Source organism: Triturus cristatus, chromosome 3_2 (assembly GCF_964204655.1).
Source record: "Triturus cristatus chromosome 3_2, aTriCri1.1, whole genome shotgun sequence".
Classification (NCBI taxonomy): Eukaryota; Metazoa; Chordata; class Amphibia; order Caudata; family Salamandridae; genus Triturus; species Triturus cristatus.
This window is the reverse complement of record NC_140584.1, coordinates 645,234,181-645,255,533: the sequence shown is the minus strand read 5'-3', so window position 1 is coordinate 645,255,533 and position 21,353 is coordinate 645,234,181. Positions and strand designations below refer to the sequence as shown.

Sequence of the window (21,353 nt, the reverse complement as noted above, 5' to 3'; positions counted from 1 at the left end):
AGACCTGACATCTCCAGTAGGATAAAGGTTAATAAGATGTAGCTGTGAGCCAGCCTGCCAAGATACTGAAGGGTTCTCCTTGCATAAAGGAGCCGCCCATGTGAGGTTGACAGCCATTAGCTGCTGCTACTATCAATGTGGTATGTCACAAATGCTTGTACCACGGTGACTTCCAGATTTCTTGATGACCCAATGCCCAATGTGAGACTGGTGTGAACTGATTCTCCCTGCAATTTGCCCTTGCTCCTTTGGCCTCTTTGGTTGGTGATCACGTGGCAATTTGAATTGTTAGCAACATTTACTAAGAGCATTATCACTTTTCACTGGTTTCCGCTTTCCTCAGGTCATGGCCATCGGTCGCACCTTTGAGGAGAGCTTCCAGAAGGCTCTGAGAATGTGCCACCCATCTGTGGATGGGTTCACCCCACACCTGCCCTTGAACAAGGAATGGCCGTCAGACCTTAATCTGTACAGAGAAATGGCTGATGCCTCCAGCACCCGCGTCTACACAATGGCCAAGGTAAGCAAGGGGTACAGAAGGCACTTGTCTAACACGGTGACCTGACAAACCTGCAGAAGCAGTAATGGTCCTCCTTGTCATTTATTGACAATGCTCATGGTTTTTTGGCATGGTGTATATGATGTAAATATTGTTGTAACTATAGTCACTGTTATGTCTCAAAATTGATTAGATGTAAGGGTTTACCCTGGTAAAGTTACATTGATACAGTCGTATTAAAGTACATAGTACGCTAAATTAGTGCAGTTGCATTGTTAGCACAGTTATATGCATAGTGTGGTAAAAATAAACATGAACGCTCGGATGATCGTCAGAACAAATTATCTGACCCAAGCGCTTCGTTCTTGGCCCCTACATTTTCACTGTCTGTTTAGGTCTGTTGACCTCAGCTGTCGTGTGGCTACCATGTCCATGGACAGAGAGAGAAGGGAATACGTGAAAGGCCAAGAGGATTAGGGGGACAGATGGAGAGCAAAAGCGAACGGTTAGGAAAGAGAAAACTGGAGAGAAAGACAAATTAAGAGAAAGAAACTGAAAAATAGGAAGATAAAGAGCTTAAAGAAGGACAGATAGAAGAATAGGAGTTGAGTGAGAGCAGAAAAAACTAGTGAGAGAGAGAACTCGTAATTTAGAGAGTGAGAGACTATGACATCAAGACAAAAAGAAGCGAGAGGTGTAAAGAGGAAGAGAAAAGGGGAAAAAGAAAGTAAGCCTACGATGTAAAGAAGCAATTATATAAAGGGAGAAAAGAAAAGTGGTGAAAAGTAAGAGAGACAGAATCAGAGACATAGAGGAGAAACTTTGGAAGTGAGCAACAGAGAGGGAGAGAGACACATAAAAAGGGAATAGAAGCATTACAAATAAAGAGGGCGAGTAAGAGAAAGACTGAAATGGCGGGAGAGAGAGAAGGAGGTATGAGAGAAAGTGAGAAGGGAAAGATATGAATCTCTATGAGACTGTGTTTTACTGGGCCTGGCAGAAGCGTTATCCTCCCAACTTCCTGAATGACTTGGCTTTTACACTGAGACATATTTTTATTGATTCCTAAATCTTTGTTCAGGAATGAACAACTGGCAAATCAATGAATAGCAAAACTGAGTTGAAAAAAGTCAGGTGTACAAATTCCTGGTGACTGGAATACCCAGTCTCTCTCCCTTCCCCCGCCATCCTTCTGTTGGGTATTCGTGTGCTTAATAGATTCAACTAACATAAGATGATTTAATAAATACAACTAACATAACATTTAACTCGGTTAGCAGTCTTTTTATGTTAGCATGACGTGAAAAAACACCAATATAATATAAACTTAACAAAATGAAAAAATAAATAAATGAATCTAAATTCTAAAAATAATGAACTGGAAAAATCCCTGCTAATATAAAGCTATTACATAGAAATTCATTTAAAAAACCCTCTTCCATGCGATTTCCCTTGAATACCTTCAGGTTTGTGGATTTTAATTTCCATACTCATTGGAAAAAACTCATTAAGATCTCTACTCACTCAGAACTCTATGTCATCTTTAATCCAGTATGTCCACAGAAAAAAGTAATACAAAGGGAAAAAGAAAAGCCAGAATCTATCCAAAGAAAGACCTCATCTGCCAAAGGTGCTTCTTATCCAGTAAATCCCTGATCATGTTCCTCACTGAAACTTGTCCTTACCTTCTCCGAGCATATCCAAGCACGAATAACTGCTGCAAAAGTGTGTCATAAAGCAAGACGTTTCCATTTTTTTAGTTTAAGGATTAAATATTTTGTAGTGCAATGGACATTTCCAGAAACATAAATTATATTGCACAGACCTTACTTCAGGAACTATCAGTAGGCACTGGCCAACTGCCCTAGGTGTGGGCACAACATAGCGAACGTCCAGCATGTGTTTTGGAGTGGCCCCGTGCTACATACATCCTGGGCCACAGAGCTCAAAAATATAGAGCGTGTGATGGAAAGAATGTATATGGGAACTATAGATGGTTGCCTCCTGGGATACATGCCTGACCAAAGGCACATAAAGCGCCAATGAAATTTGCCGATCTGGCAGGGTTTTTGGCCAAGAGGGCCATCACAATGTGATGAAAGATGCCGAAAGCCCTAGGGCCTGACGCCTGGAATTGAGAGGTCCTCTATTGGGTGGAAGCAGAGAGCAGGGCACTAAGACGGGAAGAACAGAGGGGTTACATAAAAAGTCCATTGCTGACCTGTTGGATGGAAAAATGCACACCTTCAAAACTGAGTAGGATAATGATGACAGACCTCCCTGAAACTAAACACTATAAGGTCTCTACCTGTCACACCCCCAACGATCGATAGCTTGTCATCGCATCCAACCTGCTAAGGAATATCATCTCCTGACTGGTTTGCCTGAACAAAATATTGGGGTACTGTGTGCCTCCCCAAATGTATGACGGACTCCCACTGAAAAGGATGGCGGAATGCCCAACATGCCCCTCTACCAACAATGATTTAATATCCATGCTGTCATGTACTAAACAAATGTGTTCTCCATGATGCATGACTTACATGTTTAGGGGGAGGGGTGTTACTTGGTTCGAAAGAAGCATTGTGTCAGGTATGAAAGAAGCATTGTGTCAGGTTTGAAAGAAGCATTGTGTCAGATATTAAAGAAGCATTGTGTCAGATATGAAAGAAGCATTCTGCCGGACATGAAAGAAGCATTGTGTCAGATATGAAAGAAGCATTCTGCCGGACATGAAAGAAGCATTGTGTCAGATATGAAAAAAGCATTGTGTCAGGTCTGAAAGAAGCATTGTGTCAGGTATGAAAGAAGTATTGTGTCATATATGAAAGAAGCATTGAGTCGGATATGAGAGAAACATCGTGCTTGATATGAAAGAAGCATTGTGTCAGATATGAAAGAAGCATTGTGTCGGATATGAAAGAAGCATTGTGCCAGATATGAAAGAAGCATTGTGTCAGGTATGAGAGAAGCATTGTGTCAGGTATGAAAGAAGCATTGTGTCAGGTTTGAAAGAAGCACTGTGTCAGATATTAAAGAAGCATTGTGTCAGATATGAAAGAAGCATTCTGCCGGACATGAAAGAAGCATTGTGTCAGATATGAAAGAAGCATTCTGCCTGACATGAAAGAAGCATTGTATCAGATATGAAAGAAGCATTGTGTCAGGTATGAAAGAAGCATTGTGTCAGGTATGAAAGAAGTATTGTGCCAGATATGAAAGAAGCATTGAGTTGGAAATGAGAGAAACATCGTGCCGGATATGAAAGAAGCATTGTGTCAGATATGAAAGAAGCATTGTGTCGGATATGAAAGAAGCATTGTGCCAGATATGAAAGAAGCATCGTGTCAGATATGAAAGAACCATTGTGTCGGATATGAAAGCAGCATCGTGCCGAATATGATAGAAGCCTTGTGTCAGATATGAAAGAAGCATTGTGTCAGATATGAAAGAAGCATTGTGTCGGATATGAAAGAAGCATCGTGCCAGATATGAAAGAAGCATCGTGTCAGATATGAAAGGAGCATTGTGTCGGATATGAAAGAAGCATCGTGCCGGATATGAAAGAAGCATCGTGTTAGATATGAAAGAAGAATTGTGTCAGATATGAAAGAAGCATTGTGTCAGATATGAAAGAAGCATTGTGTCAGATATGAAAGAAGCATTGTGTCAGATATGAAAGAAGCATTGTGTCAGATATGAAAGAAGCATCGTGTCAGATATGAAAAAAGCATTGTGTCGGATATGAAAGAAGCATTGTGCCGGATATGAAAGAAGCGTTGTGTCGGATATGAAAGAAGCATTGTGTCAGATATGAAAGAAGCATTGTGTCAGATATGAAAGAAGCATTGAGTCAGATATGAAAGAAGCATTGAGTCGGATATGAAAGAAACATCGTGCCGGATATGAAAGAAGCATTGTGTCAGATATGAAAGAAGCATTGAGTCAGATATGAAAGAAGCATTGTGTCGGATATGAAAGAAGCATCATGCCGGATATGAAAGAAGCGTTGTGTCAGATATGAAAGAAGCATTGTGTCAGATATGAAAGAAGCATTGTGTCAGATATGAAAGAAGCGTTGAGTCAGATATGAAAGAAGCATTGTGTCAGATATGAAAGAAGCATTGAGTCGGATATGAAAGAAGCATTGAGTCAGATATGAGAGAAGCATTGTGTTAGATATGAAAGAAGCATTGTGCCAGATATGAAAGAAGCATTGTGTCAGATATGAAAGAAGCATTGTGTCAGATATGAAAGAAGCATTGTGCCGGATATGAAAGAAGCATTGTGTCAGATTTTAAAGAAGCATTGTATAAGGTATGAAAGAAGCATTGTGTCAAATATGAAAGAAGCATTGTGTCGGATATGAAAGAAGCATATTGTTAGATATGAAAGAAACATTGTGTCCGATATGGAAGAAGCTTTGTGTCTGATATGAAAGAAGTATTTTGTCAGATATGGAAGAAGCATTGTGTCAGGTATGAAGGAAACATTGTGTCAGGTATGAAAGAAGCATTTTATCGGATATTAAAGAAGCATTGTGTCTAGTACAAAATAACTATAGTGCTGGATATCAAAGAAGCATTGCGTCGGATATGAATGAAGCATTGTGCCAGATATGAAAGAAGCATTGTGTCAGATATGAAAGAAGAATTGTGTCAGATATGAAAGAAGCATTGTGTCAGATATGCTATGGGCATGCTGAAACCGCACCCAAATTGCTCTGTAACCATTTACATGTAGACCTTATTAGATCTCTATATAAGACGCTGAATGAAAAACACACAGCTACGCCTCCTGATGAAATGTGATCAGCATCCTGCAAATATTAAGCAAATTGTTACAAAGTATGACACCTTTAAAATACAAATAAAAATGTTTTTTTAAAAGCATTACTTCAGGAAAAGTAGTACATTTTAAGGAGTTTCTCTTTAATGGTTGGTATGCGATACCGATAACTTACTACATATCTCAATAACAAGTATATCACAGTACATTTGTAAATAATTAACAAAGTAATTTTAACATATTTTTTGTTATTATTTACAGAATTATTGCTAGGTATCAAGACTAGTTGCATTTTATTTAGTTTCTATCTCATTAGATGCCACTAATGTGTGCCACCAGGAACTTTAGCAGTAATCAATACACAAAACACTAATTATTGTTAGATATGAAAAAAGCATTGTGTCGGATATGAAAGAAGCATCGTGCCGGATATGAAAGAAGCGTTGTGTCGGATATGAAAGAAGCATTGTGTCAGATATGAAAGAAGCATTGTGTCAGATATGAAAGAAGCATTGAGTCAGATATGAAAGAAGCATTGAGTCGGATATGAAAGAAACATCGTGTCGGATATGAAAGAAGCATTGTGTCAGATATGAAAGAAGCATTGAGTCAGATATGAAAGAAGCATTGTGTCGGATATGAAAGAAGCATCGTGCCGGATATGAAAGAAGCGTCGTGACAGATATGAAAGAAGCATTGTGTCAGATATGAAAGAAGCATTGTGTCAGATATGAAAGAAACATTGTGTCAGATATGCTATGGGCATGCTGAAACCGCACCCAAATTGCTGTGTAACCATTTACATGTAGACCTTATTAGATCTTTATATAAGACGCTGAATGAAAAACACACAGCTACGCCTCCTGATGAAATGTGATCAGCATCCTGCAAATATTAAGCAAATTGTTACAAAGTATGACACCTTTAAAATACAAATAAAAATGTTTTTTTAAAAGCATTACTTCAGGAAAAGTAGTACATTTTAAGGAGTTTCTCTTTAATGGTTGGTATGCGATACCGATAACTTACTACATATCTCAATAACAAGTATATCACAGTACATTTGTAAATAATTAACAAAGTAATTTTTACATAGTTTTTGTTATTATTTACAGAATTATTGCTAGGTATCAAGACTAGTTGCATTTTATTTAGTTTCTATCTCATTAGATGCCACTAATGTGTGCCACCAGGAACTTTAGCAGTAATCAATACACAAAACACTAATTATTGTTAGATATGAAAAAAGCATTGTGTCGGATATGAAAGAAGCATCGTGCCGGATATGAAAGAAGCATCGTGCCGGATATGAAAGAAGCATTGTGTCGGATATGAAAGAAGCATTGTGTCAGATATGAAAGAAGCATTGTGTCAGATATGAAAGAAGCATTGAGTCAGATATGAAAGAAGCATTGAGTCGGATATGAAAGAAACATCGTGTCGGATATGAAAGAAGCATTGTGTCAGATATGAAAGAAGCATTGAGTCAGATATGAAAGAAGCATTGTGTCGGATACGAAAGAAGCATCATGCCGGATATGAAAGAAGCGTTGTGTCAGATATGAAAGAAGCATTGTGTCAGATATGAAAGAAGCATTGTGTCAGATATGAAAGAAGCATTGAGTCAGATATGAAAGAAGCATTGAGTCGGATATGAAAGAAACATCGTGCCGGATATGAAAGAAGCATTGTGTCAGATATGAAAGAAGCATTGAGTCAGATATGAAAGAAGCATTGTGTCGGACATGAAAGAAGCATCATGCCGGATATGAAAGAAGCGTCGTGTCAGATATGAAAGAAGCATTGTGTCAGATATGAAAGAAGCATTGTGTCAGATATGAAAGAAGCGTTGAGTCAGATATGAAAGAAGCATTGTGTCAGATATGAAAGAAGCATTGAGTCGGATATGAAAGAAGCATTGAGTCAGATATGAGAGAAGCATTGTGTTAGATATGAAAGAAGCATTGTGCCAGATATGAAAGAAGCATTGTGTCAGATATGAAAGAAGCATTGTGTCAGATATGAAAGAAGCATTGTATCAGATATGAAAGAAGCATTGTGTCAAATATGAAAGAAGCATTGTGTCGGATATGAAAGATGCATATTGTTAGATATGAAAGAAACATTGTGTCCGATATGGAAGAAGCTTTGTGTCTGATATGAAAGAAGTATTTTGTCAGATATGGAAGAAGCATTGTGTCAGGTATGAAGGAAACATTGTGTCAGGTATGAAAGAAGCATTTTATCGGATATGAAAGAAGCATTGTGTCTAGTACAAAATAACTATTGTGCTGGATATCAAAGAAGCATTGCGTCGGATATGAATGAAGCATTGTGCCAGATATGAAAGAAGCATTGTGTCAGATATGAAAGAAGAATTGTGTCAGATATGAAAGAAGCATTGTGTCAGATATGCTATGGGCATGCTGAAACCGCACCCAAATTGCTCTGTAACCATTTACATGTAGACCTTATTAGATCTCTATATAAGACGCTGAATGAAAAACACACAGCTACGCCTCCTGATGAAATGTGATCAGCATCCTGCAAATATTAAGCAAATTATTACAAAGTATGACACCTTTAAAATACAAATAAAAATGTTTTTTTAAAAGCATTACTTCAGGAAAAGTAGTACATTTTAAGGAGTTTCTCTTTAATGGTTGGTATGCGATACCGATAACTTACTACATATCTCAATAACAAGTATATCACAGTACATTTGTAAATAATTAACAAAGTAATTTTAACATATTTTTTGTTATTATTTACAGAATTATTGCTAGGTATCAAGACTAGTTGCATTTTATTTAGTTTCTATCTCATTAGATGCCACTAATGTGTGCCACCAGGAACTTTAGCAGTAATCAATACACAAAACACTAATTATTGTTAGATATGAAAAAAGCATTGTGTCGGATATGAAAGAAGCATCGTGCCGGATATGAAAGAAGCGTTGTGTCGGATATGAAAGAAGCATTGTGTCAGATATGAAAGAAGCATTGTGTCAGATATGAAAGAAGCATTGAGTCAGATATGAAAGAAGCATTGAGTCGGATATGAAAGGAACATCGTGTCGGATATGAAAGAAGCATTGTGTCAGATATGAAAGAAGCATTGAGTCAGATATGAAAGAAGCATTGTGTCGGATATGAAAGAAGCATCGTGCCGGATATGAAAGAAGCGTCGTGACAGATATGAAAGAAGCATTGTGTCAGATATGAAAGAAGCATTGTGTCAGATATGAAAGAAACATTGTGTCAGATATGCTATGGGCATGCTGAAACCGCACCCAAATTGCTGTGTAACCATTTACATGTAGACCTTATTAGATCTTTATATAAGACGCTGAATGAAAAACACACAGCTACGCCTCCTGATGAAATGTGATCAGCATCCTGCAAATATTAAGCAAATTGTTACAAAGTATGACACCTTTAAAATACAAATAAAAATGTTTTTTTAAAAGCATTACTTCAGGAAAAGTAGTACATTTTAAGGAGTTTCTCTTTAATGGTTGGTATGCGATACCGATAACTTACTACATATCTCAATAACAAGTATATCACAGTACATTTGTAAATAATTAACAAAGTAATTTTTACATAGTTTTTGTTATTATTTACAGAATTATTGCTAGGTATCAAGACTAGTTGCATTTTATTTAGTTTCTATCTCATTAGATGCCACTAATGTGTGCCACCAGGAACTTTAGCAGTAATCAATACACAAAACACTAATTATTGTTAGATATGAAAAAATCATTGTGTCGGATATGAAAGAAGCATTGTGCCGGATATTAAAGAAGCATCGTGCCGGATATGAAAGAAGCGTTGTGTCGGATATGAAAGAAGCATTGTGTCAGATATGAAAGAAGCATTGTGTCAGATATGAAAGAAGCATTGAGTCAGATATGAAAGAAGCATTGAGTCGGATATGAAAGAAACATCGTGTCGGATATGAAAGAAGCATTGTGTCAGATATGAAAGAAGCATTGAGTCAGATATGAAAGAAGCATTGTGTCGGATACGAAAGAAGCATCATGCCGGATATGAAAGAAGCGTTGTGTCAGATATGAAAGAAGCATTGTGTCAGATATGAAAGAAGCATTGTGTCAGATATGAAAGAAGCATTGAGTCAGATATGAAAGAAGCATTGAGTCGGATATGAAAGAAACATCGTGCCGGATATGAAAGAAGCATTGTGTCAGATATGAAAGAAGCATTGAGTCAGATATGAAAGAAGCATTGTGTCGGATATGAAAGAAGCATCATGCCGGATATGAAAGAAGCGTTGTGTCAGATATGAAAGAAGCATTGTGTCAGATATGAAAGAAGCATTGTGTCAGATATGAAAGAAGCGTTGAGTCAGATATGAAAGAAGCATTGTGTCAGATATGAAAGAAGCATTGAGTCGTATATGAAAGAAGCATTGAGTCAGATATGAGAGAAGCATTGTGTTAGATATGAAAGAAGCATTGTGCCAGATATGAAAGAAGCATTGTGTCAGATATGAAAGAAGCATTGTGTCAGATATGAAAGAAGCATTGTATCAGGTATGAAAGAAGCATTGTGTCAAATATGAAAGAAGCATTGTGTCGGCTATGAAAGATGCATATTGTTAGATATGAAAGAAACATTGTGTCCGATATGGAAGAAGCTTTGTGTCTGATATGAAAGAAGTATTTTGTCAGATATGGAAGAAGCATTGTGTCAGGTATGAAGGAAACATTGTGTCAGGTATGAAAGAAGCATTTTATCGGATATGAAAGAAGCATTGTGTCTAGTACAAAATAACTATTGTGCTGGATATCAAAGAAGCATTGCGTCGGATATGAATGAAGCATTGTGCCAGATATGAAAGAAGCATTGTGTCAGATATGAAAGAAGAATTGTGTCAGATATGAAAGAAGCATTGTGTCAGATATGCTATGGGCATGCTGAAACCGCACCCAAATTGCTCTGTAACCATTTACATGTAGACCTTATTAGATCTCTATATAAGACGCTGAATGAAAAACACACAGCTACGCCTCCTGATGAAATGTGATCAGCATCCTGCAAATATTAAGCAAATTGTTACAAAGTATGACACCTTTAAAATACAAATAAAAATGTTTTTTTAAAAGCATTACTTCAGGAAAAGTAGTACATTTTAAGGAGTTTCTCTTTAATGGTTGGTATGCGATACCGATAACTTACTACATATCTCAATCACAAGTATATCACAGTACATTTGTAAATAATTAACAAAGTAATTTTAACATATTTTTTGTTATTATTTACAGAATTATTGCTAGGTATCAAGACTAGTTGCATTTTATTTAGTTTCTATCTCATTAGATGCCACTAATGTGTGCCACCAGGAACTTTAGAGTAATCAATACACAAAACACTAATTATTGTTAGATATGAAAAAAGCATTGTGTCGGATATGAAAGAAGCATCGTGCCGGATATGAAAGAAGCGTTGTGTCGGATATGAAAGAAGCATTGTGTCAGATATGAAAGAAGCATTGTGTCAGATATGAAAGAAGCATTGAGTCAGATATGAAAGAAGCATTGAGTCGGATATGAAAGGAACATCGTGTCGGATATGAAAGAAGCATTGTGTCAGATATGAAAGAAGCATTGAGTCAGATATGAAAGAAGCATTGTGTCGGATATGAAAGAAGCATCGTGCCGGATATGAAAGAAGCGTCGTGACAGATATGAAAGAAGCATTGTGTCAGATATGAAAGAAGCATTGTGTCAGATATGAAAGAAACATTGTGTCAGATATGCTATGGGCATGCTGAAACCGCACCCAAATTGCTGTGTAACCATTTACATGTAGACCTTATTAGATCTCTATATAAGACGCTGAATGAAAAACACACAGCTACGCCTCCTGATAAAATATGATCAGCATCCTGCAAATATTAAGCAAATTGTTACAAAGTATGACACCTTTAAAATACAAATAAAAATGTTTTTTTAAAAGCATTACTTCAGGAAATGTAGTACATTTTAAGGAGTTTCTCTTTAATGGTTGGTATGCGATACCGATAACTTACTACATATCTCAATAACAAGTATATCACAGTACATTTGTAAATAATTAACAAAGTAATTTTAACATATTTTTTGTTATTATTTACAGAATTATTGCTATGTATCAAGACTAGTTGCATTTTATTTAGTTTCTATCACATTAGATGCCACTAATGTGTGCCACCAGGAACTTTAGCAGTAATCAATACACAAAACACTAATTATTGTTAGATATGAAAAAAGCATTGTGTCGGATATGAAAGAAGCATCGTGCCGGATATGAAAGAAGCGTTGTGTCGGATATGAAAGAAGCATTGTGTCAGATATGAAAGAGGCATTGTGTCAGATATGAAAGAAGCATTGAGTCAGATATGAAAGAAGCATTGAGTCGGATATGAAAGAAACATCGTGTCGGATATGAAAGAAGCATTGTGTCAGATATGAAAGAAGCATTGAGTCAGATATGAAAGAAGCATTGTGTCGGATATGAAAGAAGCATCGTGCCGGATATGAAAGAAGCGTCGTGACAGATATGAAAGAAGCATTGTGTCAGATATGAAAGAAGCATTGTGTCAGATATGAAAGAAACATTGTGTCAGATATGCTATGGGCATGCTGAAACCGCACCCAAATTGCTGTGTAACCATTTACATGTAGACCTTATTAGATCTCTATATAAGACGCTGAATGAAAAACACACAGCTACGCCTCCTGATGAAATATGATCAGCATCCTGCAAATATTAAGCAAATTGTTACAAAGTATGACACCTTTAAAATACAAATAAAAATGTTTTTTTAAAAGCATTACTTCAGGAAAAGTAGTACATTTTAAGGAGTTTCTCTTTAATGGTTGGTATGCGATACCGATAACTTACTACATATCTCAATAACAAGTATATCACAGTACAGTTGTAAATAATTAACAAAGTAATTTTTACATAGTTTTTGTTATTATTTACAGAATTATTGCTAGGTATCAAGACTAGTTGCATTTTATTTAGTTTCTATCTCATTAGATGCCACTAATGTGTGCCACCAGGAACTTTAGCAGTAATCAATACACAAAACACTAATTATTGTTAGATATGAAAAAAGCATTGTGTCGGATATGAAAGAAGCATCGTGCCGGATATGAAAGAAGCGTTGTGTCGCATATGAAAGAAGCATTGTGTCAGATATGAAAGAAGCATTGTGTCAGATATGAAAGAAGCATTGGGTCAGATATGAAAGAAGCATTGAGTCGGATATGAAAGAAACATTGTGTCGGATATGAAAGAAGCATTGTGTCAGATATGAAAGAAGCATTGAGTCAGATATGAAAGAAGCATTGTGTCGGATATGAAAGAAGCATCGTGCCGGATATGAAAGAAGCGTCGTGACAGATATGAAAGAAGCATTGTGTCAGATATGAAAGAAGCATTGTGTCAGATATGAAAGAAGCATTGTGTCAGATATTAAAGAAGCATTGAGTCAGATATGAAAGAAGCATTATGTCAGATATGAAAGAAGCATTGAGTCGGATATGAAAGAAACATCGTGTCGGATATGAAAAAAGCATTGTGTCAGATATGAAAGAAGCATTGTGTCGGATACGAAAGAAGCATCGTGCCGGATATGAAAGAAGCGTCGTGACAGATATGAAAGAAGCATTGTGTCAGATATGAAAGAAGCATTGTGTCAGATATGAAAGAAGCATTGTGTCAGATATGCTATGGGCATGCTGAAACCGCACCCAAATTGCTCCGTAACCATTTAGATGTAGACCCTATTAGATCTCTATATAAGACGCTGAATGAAAAACACACAGCTACGCCTCCTGATGAAATGTGATCAGCATCCTGCAAATATTAAGCAAATTGTTACAAAGTATGACACCTTTAAAATACAAATAAAAATGTTTTTTTAAAAGCATTACTTCAGGAAAAGTAGTACATTTTAAGGAGTTTCTCTTTAATGGTTGGTATGCGATACCGATAACTTACTACATATCTCAATAACAAGTATATCACAGTACATTTGTAAATAATTAACAAAGTAATTTTAACATACTTCTTGTTATTATTTACAGAATTATTGCTAGGTATCAAGACTAGGTGCATTTTATTTAGTTTCTATCTCATTAGATGCCACTAATGTGTGCCACCAGGAACTTTAGCAGTAATCAATACATAAAACACTAATTATTGTTATTGTTGTTATTATCATTGTTGGTGTTTATTGTTGTTGCTGTTAAGGTTGTAATCATTAATATTGCACATAAAATGGTTACTAGAAGGTTACATTCCAAGACTGACTATCCTAAAAAGAAATATGGAGTATTTGCAGCACTCTCGCACTTCTGAAAGGCACTTAGGTCTTGGTGTGCGTTAATGATTTGGCAGCCAAACATTTTATGAAACCGTGCCTCCCCTCCCCTCTTTTCAGGCGCTTTACGATGGGGCCCCAATAGATGACATCAACAAGCTGACAGACATTGACAAGTGGTTCCTGTACAAAATGCGTGGCATTGTCAACATGGAGAAGACACTGAAGGAAAGCAAGAGGTAAGAACACTCTTGGTGGGAGCTCTGGCAAGTTGACAGTCTCTGCTTATTTGAAGTGTGCCAAGAAGTGACAATTACTTGTAGGCCCTTACCCTAGATTGGCGGGCATCGTTTGTCTGCTAGATCAACACAATTTGAAATTTCATGGGTGGTAATGAAGATAAGTTCACCACCTCACTCTAAGTCGATACTGCCACTGTCTTCAGTCCTGAAATATTCGCCTACAAAGCATTCATTTTAAGTTTGCTAATCTAACTCGCTCAGTCAGTGGCGGCTGACACAATGAAGAGGTGGTGTGGTGGGGGAGCACGGGAAAGGGAGTGCAGGGGGTTAATAATTTTTTTTTAAAACACTTACCTGGAGCTGCCTGCCACCTCTTGCGTCTCACCTTGGTCTTCCTTGTCCCAGCAGGCACTGGGGCAGCATCAGACTCCCTGTGAAGTCCCCGTCCTGCTCTCATGGTATGAGAGTAGTGCGGGAAATGGCCAAAGCGGGCTAAAAAGGCTCTCTGTTCAGGACAGGGAGCCTCTGCTGTTTCTCCAGTCCAGCTGTTCAATACAGCCGGGTTGGAGAAAACTGTGTGCCTGTGTGTTTGGCCGGCCTGAGACGGCCGGCCAAACACACATGCGCACTTAGAAGTGCACATAGCACTCCTCCTCCCCCCCATGCCCCGGCCCGCCCCTCCCTGCACACGCTGGCTCAGAACCGGCAAATGAAAAATAAAACATTGATAGAAAACATCATTTTATTTTTCACCTGCTGGCTCTGAGCCATTGGGGCGATGCTCCTCCATCATTGCGGATGAGCCGCCCTTGCACTCAATAGAATCAAAACAGCTCTACAGCACTCCGAATGCATCAGGCTATCACACAAAAGTCCATGAATGCATACAGCATCCATAAAGACCTCGAGGGAGGTGGCTACCCTAATTGAAAAAAGATGTAAAATTGAAAGTGGTGGAACTATGATAAGTTCTTCCCTTACTTCTAAAATCTGCATTGCCCTGTTTTCGCCAATGGGGACCAGACAGTGGCTCCCGCCTGTGAGACATGCGGGCAGAGGCTGTGGTGCTCATGCTGCTATTCAAGTAAAGTCGCTTTTCATAATCAAAGTAAAGGGGAATCTCCCATGCACACATGATGATTATATCTTGCATTAGGTAGGATCCAAAATGGTGGGACAAAAAATTGGATCCCGTCTGACTCTATGGTAAGATACAAAATGGTGAAACCTTGAACAGTGCTAGTGTTTAGCTATAGGGTGTGATCCACAGCGGGAGAATGCTAAATAATATTACCAGGCTTAGGGCCATATGTAGGAAGCATCACATTTACCGACTCATAAATACCGAATTTTACCGATTCGGTATTTATGAATCGGTAAATGGGATGTAGGTAATAATTCGGTAAATATTACCAAATAGGAAAAATTCGGTAATTATGAATGGGTATTTACCGATTCGGTAATGGGGCATACCTTCCCATTGATTCCTATGGGCCTGGAGGCCCCTAGGAATCAATGGGAAGCCATTCACCATTACCGATTCGGTAAATACCGATTCGGTAATGGGGGGAGCATATTCAAGGGTGGCAGGGTGTCACATTGACACCCTGTTGCACCCCTGAATCTTGCATGTGTGCACATGTGGCGCACATACATGCCCTAAGGGCATGTATGTCTGCTACATGGCACTCTTAAATCTGCAAAATATTACTTTTTGCAAGGTATTCGTTATTTATCACCAACCTGTATTTGGTGGTAAATAACGAATTATTAATACTAATTTTCACTCTTTAGAGTGCTCCCTACATATGATTTCAGGATTCGGTATTTACCGAATCGGAATTTTACCGATTCGGTAATTTACCGAATCCTGAAATTATGCCTCCTACATCTGAAATAGCTAAATACCGGTCGGTAACAGGATATTTACCGAATTTCGGCCGTTACCGACCGGTATTTAGCTACCTACATGAGGCCCTTAGTGCGGTGCTAAAAATGCTGGAAGGTTAGGTTCTAGTTCTCCCTGATGCCAGTTTCTAAAGTGGTGACACCTTAAAGTCAGGTGCAAAGTTCTGTGGAACTTAGTTGACAAATGTCTGGCTGAGATCCGGGTAGCAATCAAAATGTTGGAATCCCAAATGAGAAGCTCATACCTGGATTCAGTTTAAGAGTCATAATCGCGTGACACCTAAAGCAAGAACAAGTTTTGCACGTCACTGCAGAGCCAGCATCTCTTCGTGTTGTTTGCATAAACAAGCTTATGGTGCTCTTATTCTCACCTATATCCTGCCTCTCTGAGGTGCAGTTTGCTCCCGGTCTTTGTATCCATCTAGTCATGCCCCATCTGATTTTGTCCCTATTCTTTGTTTCTTAATTTCATTTCTACCTCACTTATCCTATATTCTCTCCACTTTCCATTTCCCACTGCTCCTAGTTTCCTCCCCATCCCTTTTCTCCTTCACATATTTTCCTTCACCAGTCCTTTTCCTCATATTGTCCTTGCTTTCTCTATGTATATGTTTCTCCCGCTGCCTCGTCCTCTTTCGTGTCTTTTGCACCCCCTATCTTGTCCTCCATCCAACATTTCCCATAACCTCCACATCCTCCTATCGGTATCCCTTGTCACTACTCCTCTTTTTCTTTCTCATGTCTCCTATGTCTCTCTACCTACCTTTTATATTACTCCAGACATCCCTCTGGCCCCTCATTTTCTCCTTTGCCTGCGTTTCCCTCGTCTGTCCTTTTCCCCTTCTTTCACCACAACTCGCCCCGTTTGCCTCTTCTCTCTCTCTCTCTCCTGCTTCCACTCTTAGTCGAACTTTCGTCCGACCGCCCTCCTATCGGAGGTGGGACCGCCCGACAGGATGTCGGTGGTCCCGCCATAGGCATTAGAATGCGACCCCTACCATGGCGGTCGCAATACCTATGTTTTGTATTGCGGCGGGTGCTGGTGGCTGCAGCACACGCCGCAGTACAAAAAGGGGAGACTGCACATATCCCTGCACTACGTGGCAGGCACCATGTGGTACCTGCCACATGGTGCAGGGATATGTAGGGGGGCGCCATAGGTGCCTCCCAAAACCCGTAGCTGAGGGCCAGGGGACGGTGGGGGGGGCCGTAACGGGCCCCCAATGTCCCTTTCTGCCAGCCTTTTCATGATGGCTAAACCGCCATGAAACGGCTGGCAAGGAGGGACATCATAATCCCTACGGCAGTGCATGGCAGGCACCGCCGCAATTGCAGGGATTGTGGCCTACTCCGACGCAGCAATGGCTTCCTTGAGCCTGCCAATTCGTGGCGGTCAGTCTTTCCGACCACCATCCATCCGCCAGCCATTGTAATATGCGGGCAGTAAACTGTGTTACGATGGCGGTGGGACCGCCACCGACGGGCTGTCGGTGGCGGTTCCACCGTCATCGTAATCAGACCCTTGGTCTTCATTGCCTTCTCTTAGCGTTTTTATGCTGCATTTCTCTCCTGGTGTAGTAACTATGTTTGTTTCTTTATTCTCTGTTTCTTCCGCCTTCTCTTCTACTTTTTATCTTCATCTATATTATCCCTGCTGTTTCTCTTTTCTGTCCGACTTCTCAGACTTTACTCCTTGCATATACTTTAAACGCCCCCTCTGACTCTCTCCAGAAAACGCTGTGTTGGTTCATCTTTGCTGTCACACTACCGAACATTTGCACAGTCTCCTCGCTTTCCTTTGTCCAGACTTATTCTGCCTGCTGAGTGCTGACGGATTTGCCATTTTCACCCTCTTGTTTTAATTCCACCATAATTCTGGAATAAATCGCCGCTGTTTTTAGCGACTTCATCTTGAAATGAACTAGTACCTTAGACGTTAATTTAAATCCGAGGATATATATGCCTCCTTTATTTGCCGACGGGAACATTTCTGTATTAATGTAAGTCTGTACAGGAGAAGGGTAAAAAAAATCTCTCTAGACAAATGCGCTCCAGTATAACATGGTCGAGCACTACCGCTACTAACCAGATGAGGGCAGTGCAAGCTCGTGGTACAGTGAGAGGGAGCCCGTCACAGTTCACCCTCAACTCGATTTATACTCCAAGCGACCGACTCGGTTTGGTGCTTAAAGACGACTCGTGTGAAATGTACTTGTTAGAAGACTCATTGGTATGGATAAAACGTTTACTCTCAAAATTACTTGTACCAAGATTAATTGTTTTAGAAAAATTTGGCTCACCAAAATTTCACACACATTTGAGTTTTAATATTATTTTAATGTACTAGATATTTAGGGGCAGATTGCATTTTTTAGTATGTAAAGTAATACTACAGTAGTACAACTCACGGAGGCCACTGGCTGTAGGTTAGTAAATAACATTTTGTAGTACATTTGCAGTAATACAAAATGCTATTCCCAAACTGAAGGCTGGAATCCTCAACGTCTCCTATGTTTTCTCTACTGAGATCTCTGCCAAAGTGGCACAGGTCAACGCACAGTACCTATATATACGTTTTGTTGTATATATGGGAGGGACAAAGGGGAGTGGCCCTAAAAGTGTCAGAACACGCTCAAATGTACTTCTGAGCAGGCTTGGAGTCAGCTAAACACCATCTTTGGGCACTCACAGGTACTGCAGGACACTTCACTAGAAAACAACTGAAATAGCGAAATAAAATAGTAACTGCATTTCCCAGAATGCATCATCACATGCAAGATGGGCCACAGTATAAAAGTTGACATAGGGAAAGGCATTGCTAACCATGAGAAACACCTTCTGGTCGAATAACATGGTTATTGTTGGAAATTCAATAAAATGATTTGCTGACCTTTGCTTCTCGAGTGCTTTTCTATCAAAGACTTTAAGCATAGGATTAGCACAGTGCCATCCACGCTGAGATAGAAAGGGACCAAAGCCTTTTACCACTCCAGGTAAAAGGTAAAAGGCTTTGGTCATTTTACAGCTTGGCATGGATAGCACTGTGCTAATCCTATGCTTAAAGACTTTGTTGTAGAAATGGCAAAAGACTTTGGGGCTCATTACGATGGCGGAGGGACCGCCACGATCAGCCGTGCAGTGACGGGCCCTCCGCCATCTGACAGCAATTGTCCCCACGATAATTGTACAGAATTAAGGAAACCAAACAACACAAGAATGATAATACATACTGTCAAATAGAACCCAAAACAGCATTGATTGTAGCAAAAATACAAAACAATTTTTATTATACATCGGAAATATATAGAAACATTATAACATTCTTGCAAAGACTTGCGTATCCATCATACACACTTCCAATCATACTTTCAGAAATACAAAAACATGCTTCGTTGTCGGCATACCAGAGGTCAAAGGTCGTCTAACTTCTGGGGGGCATTTCACAGCTCCCAGGGGACCGATCTTCGTGATTCTGGCCTCTTCTTGCTCCTTGTGGCGCACCCCAGCCACTGGGAGCACTTTCCTTCACCCTCCTCGTCTCACGGAGGGTGCATTCAGCAGGGAGCTGTCTTCACTGGCTCCCTGCGCCAGCCTTTTGCCTGGCTCTCTTCCTGGGCCTCTCTTCTCCTTGCCCAGAGGCCCAGGCTTCTGCTCACTGGTCCTGGGCTCCCCTCCTGATGCTATTCAGGATCCTGGGACAGCCAGGGGGTTCCTCCATCCAACTGCCCATGGCGCCAGGCTCCAGAGAGTTTCTCTTTCTGTGCAAACACTTTTTAAAGAATGTGGAGGGGGCTGGCAGGAAGTCTCTGATTGTCCTATCAAACAGCAACACGTCACTTCACTGCCTCTGCTCCCTTCTTCCTGCCCAGGCCTCTGGGTTCGTTCAAGATGGCGTCGTCCAGGGGTCTCCTGCCACATGGACTCTGAAAGCCCCTTACTGCCTTCTCCCTTGTGCAGCTTGGTGCCTGGCACCAGGTGACAGCTGCTGATGGATTAGCCTGTAGCTCCACCCATCTTCTCTTCTTGGAGAGGAGGCCTTCGCCCTTGGAAGGAAGGTCATTAATCCAGCCTGCCAGGGTCAGCCCAGCCAGGCCCTGGTCATGAGCTGAGTTAGAGCAATATGACAGTTCTGGATGACCCAAAAGCAGTACAGATATGGCTTTGGACTCTGCAGAATACTTCTTCACACTCAAGTTACAGTGTACTTTATTGCGTGTCTGGAATTTGTAGGCCTTAGGAAAGTGAAACTAGCCCACGGGCTCCACATCCCCAAAGGAGAACAATGAAGTGAAAAACAGTAAAACAAACTGACTTTCCCTGGCATGTTTCTTCCCAGTCTATAAAGCCTATTCTATGTCACCACCCAGCTCTGCATAAGTCCTACCACACCATTCCATCTGTACCTGCTCCTTGGCTGCGCACGCCAGGAATCTCCCCTGCGCAGCGCCTACACTTGTGCACATGCATGTACACATGTGTCTGCATGTAACCAGCCCGGTGCCCCTTACTCCAGATGCAGCGCAGCGGCCTATTCAAGCCAGGGGGACACCGGTAAAATCCACATGCAGTCTCTCTCATCATGAGTTCACTGTGGGTGAGTTCAAACTTATGAGGCTCTCTCACAGTAAAAACTCAACAATTAGGTGCTCAGAAAGCAAAAAATCTGGGCGGCCCAGATGGTCAGGACCACCTTCTAATATATATACATATATGCCACTGCATACTGCACCACTGAAAGCTACACTACTCTACTACACTACACTACTCTACATCATTGAGCTCTACGTCACTGCACTTTGTGCCACTCTATTCTACTCTGCACCTCTAAACTCTATGCCACTGCTGTCTGCACCACTGTACTCCTCACCACTCTTTCTTTCTGCACCACTCTATTCTATGCCACTGCACTCTACTATGCAACACTACACTCTAATCCACTATACTACACTTTGCATCACTTCACACCACTCTAATCTATTCTGCATCACTGCACTCCATGGCACTCCACTCTACCCTAAGTAACTGCACTCTGCGTCAATGCACTATATACCACTTTGCTCAAAGTGAATGCACTCTATGCTAGTCTACTCTGCAACACTGTACTTTACGCCACTTCACTCTAGGGCACTCCACTCTAAGACACCCCACTCTGCAATACTCCACTCTATGATGCTCTACTCATTAAACTAAACTCTGACTCTCTGCTCCACTCTACAACACTCTACTCCACTCTATGCCACGGTACAACACTACTCCACTCTATGACGCTCTACACAACTCCCTCCATGCCTCTCCATGCCACTTTACTCCCCTCTATTCTATGACATACTGTCCATTCTACTCCACTCTATGCCACTTAACTCTACTCTGTGCTACTCGATTCTGCAACACACTACTCCATTCTGTTCCACTCTACGACAATCTACTCTGCTCTACAACACTCTACTCTACAACAATCTACTTAAAAACACTCTACGCCACTCCACTCTGCTCTGCACCACTCCGTGACACTCACCCCACTTTGACACCCTGTGCCCCTCAGCTCTACTCCACTCTATGCCCTTCCACTCTATGACACT

The 21,353-nt window shown here is 40.2% G+C and overlaps 1 protein-coding gene across 1 annotated transcript in view; it reads left to right on the top strand.

The window, feature by feature from the left end:
• Positions 1-21,353, top strand: part of CPS1 (carbamoyl-phosphate synthase 1) — a 215,946-nt gene that overhangs the window by 66,239 nt on the left and 128,354 nt on the right. The window contains exons 20-21 of the mRNA XM_085648589.1: positions 344-520; positions 13,745-13,863. Coding sequence (XP_085504715.1) covers positions 344-520; positions 13,745-13,863 — 296 coding nt within the window. The remainder of the gene's footprint in view (positions 1-343; positions 521-13,744; positions 13,864-21,353) is intronic.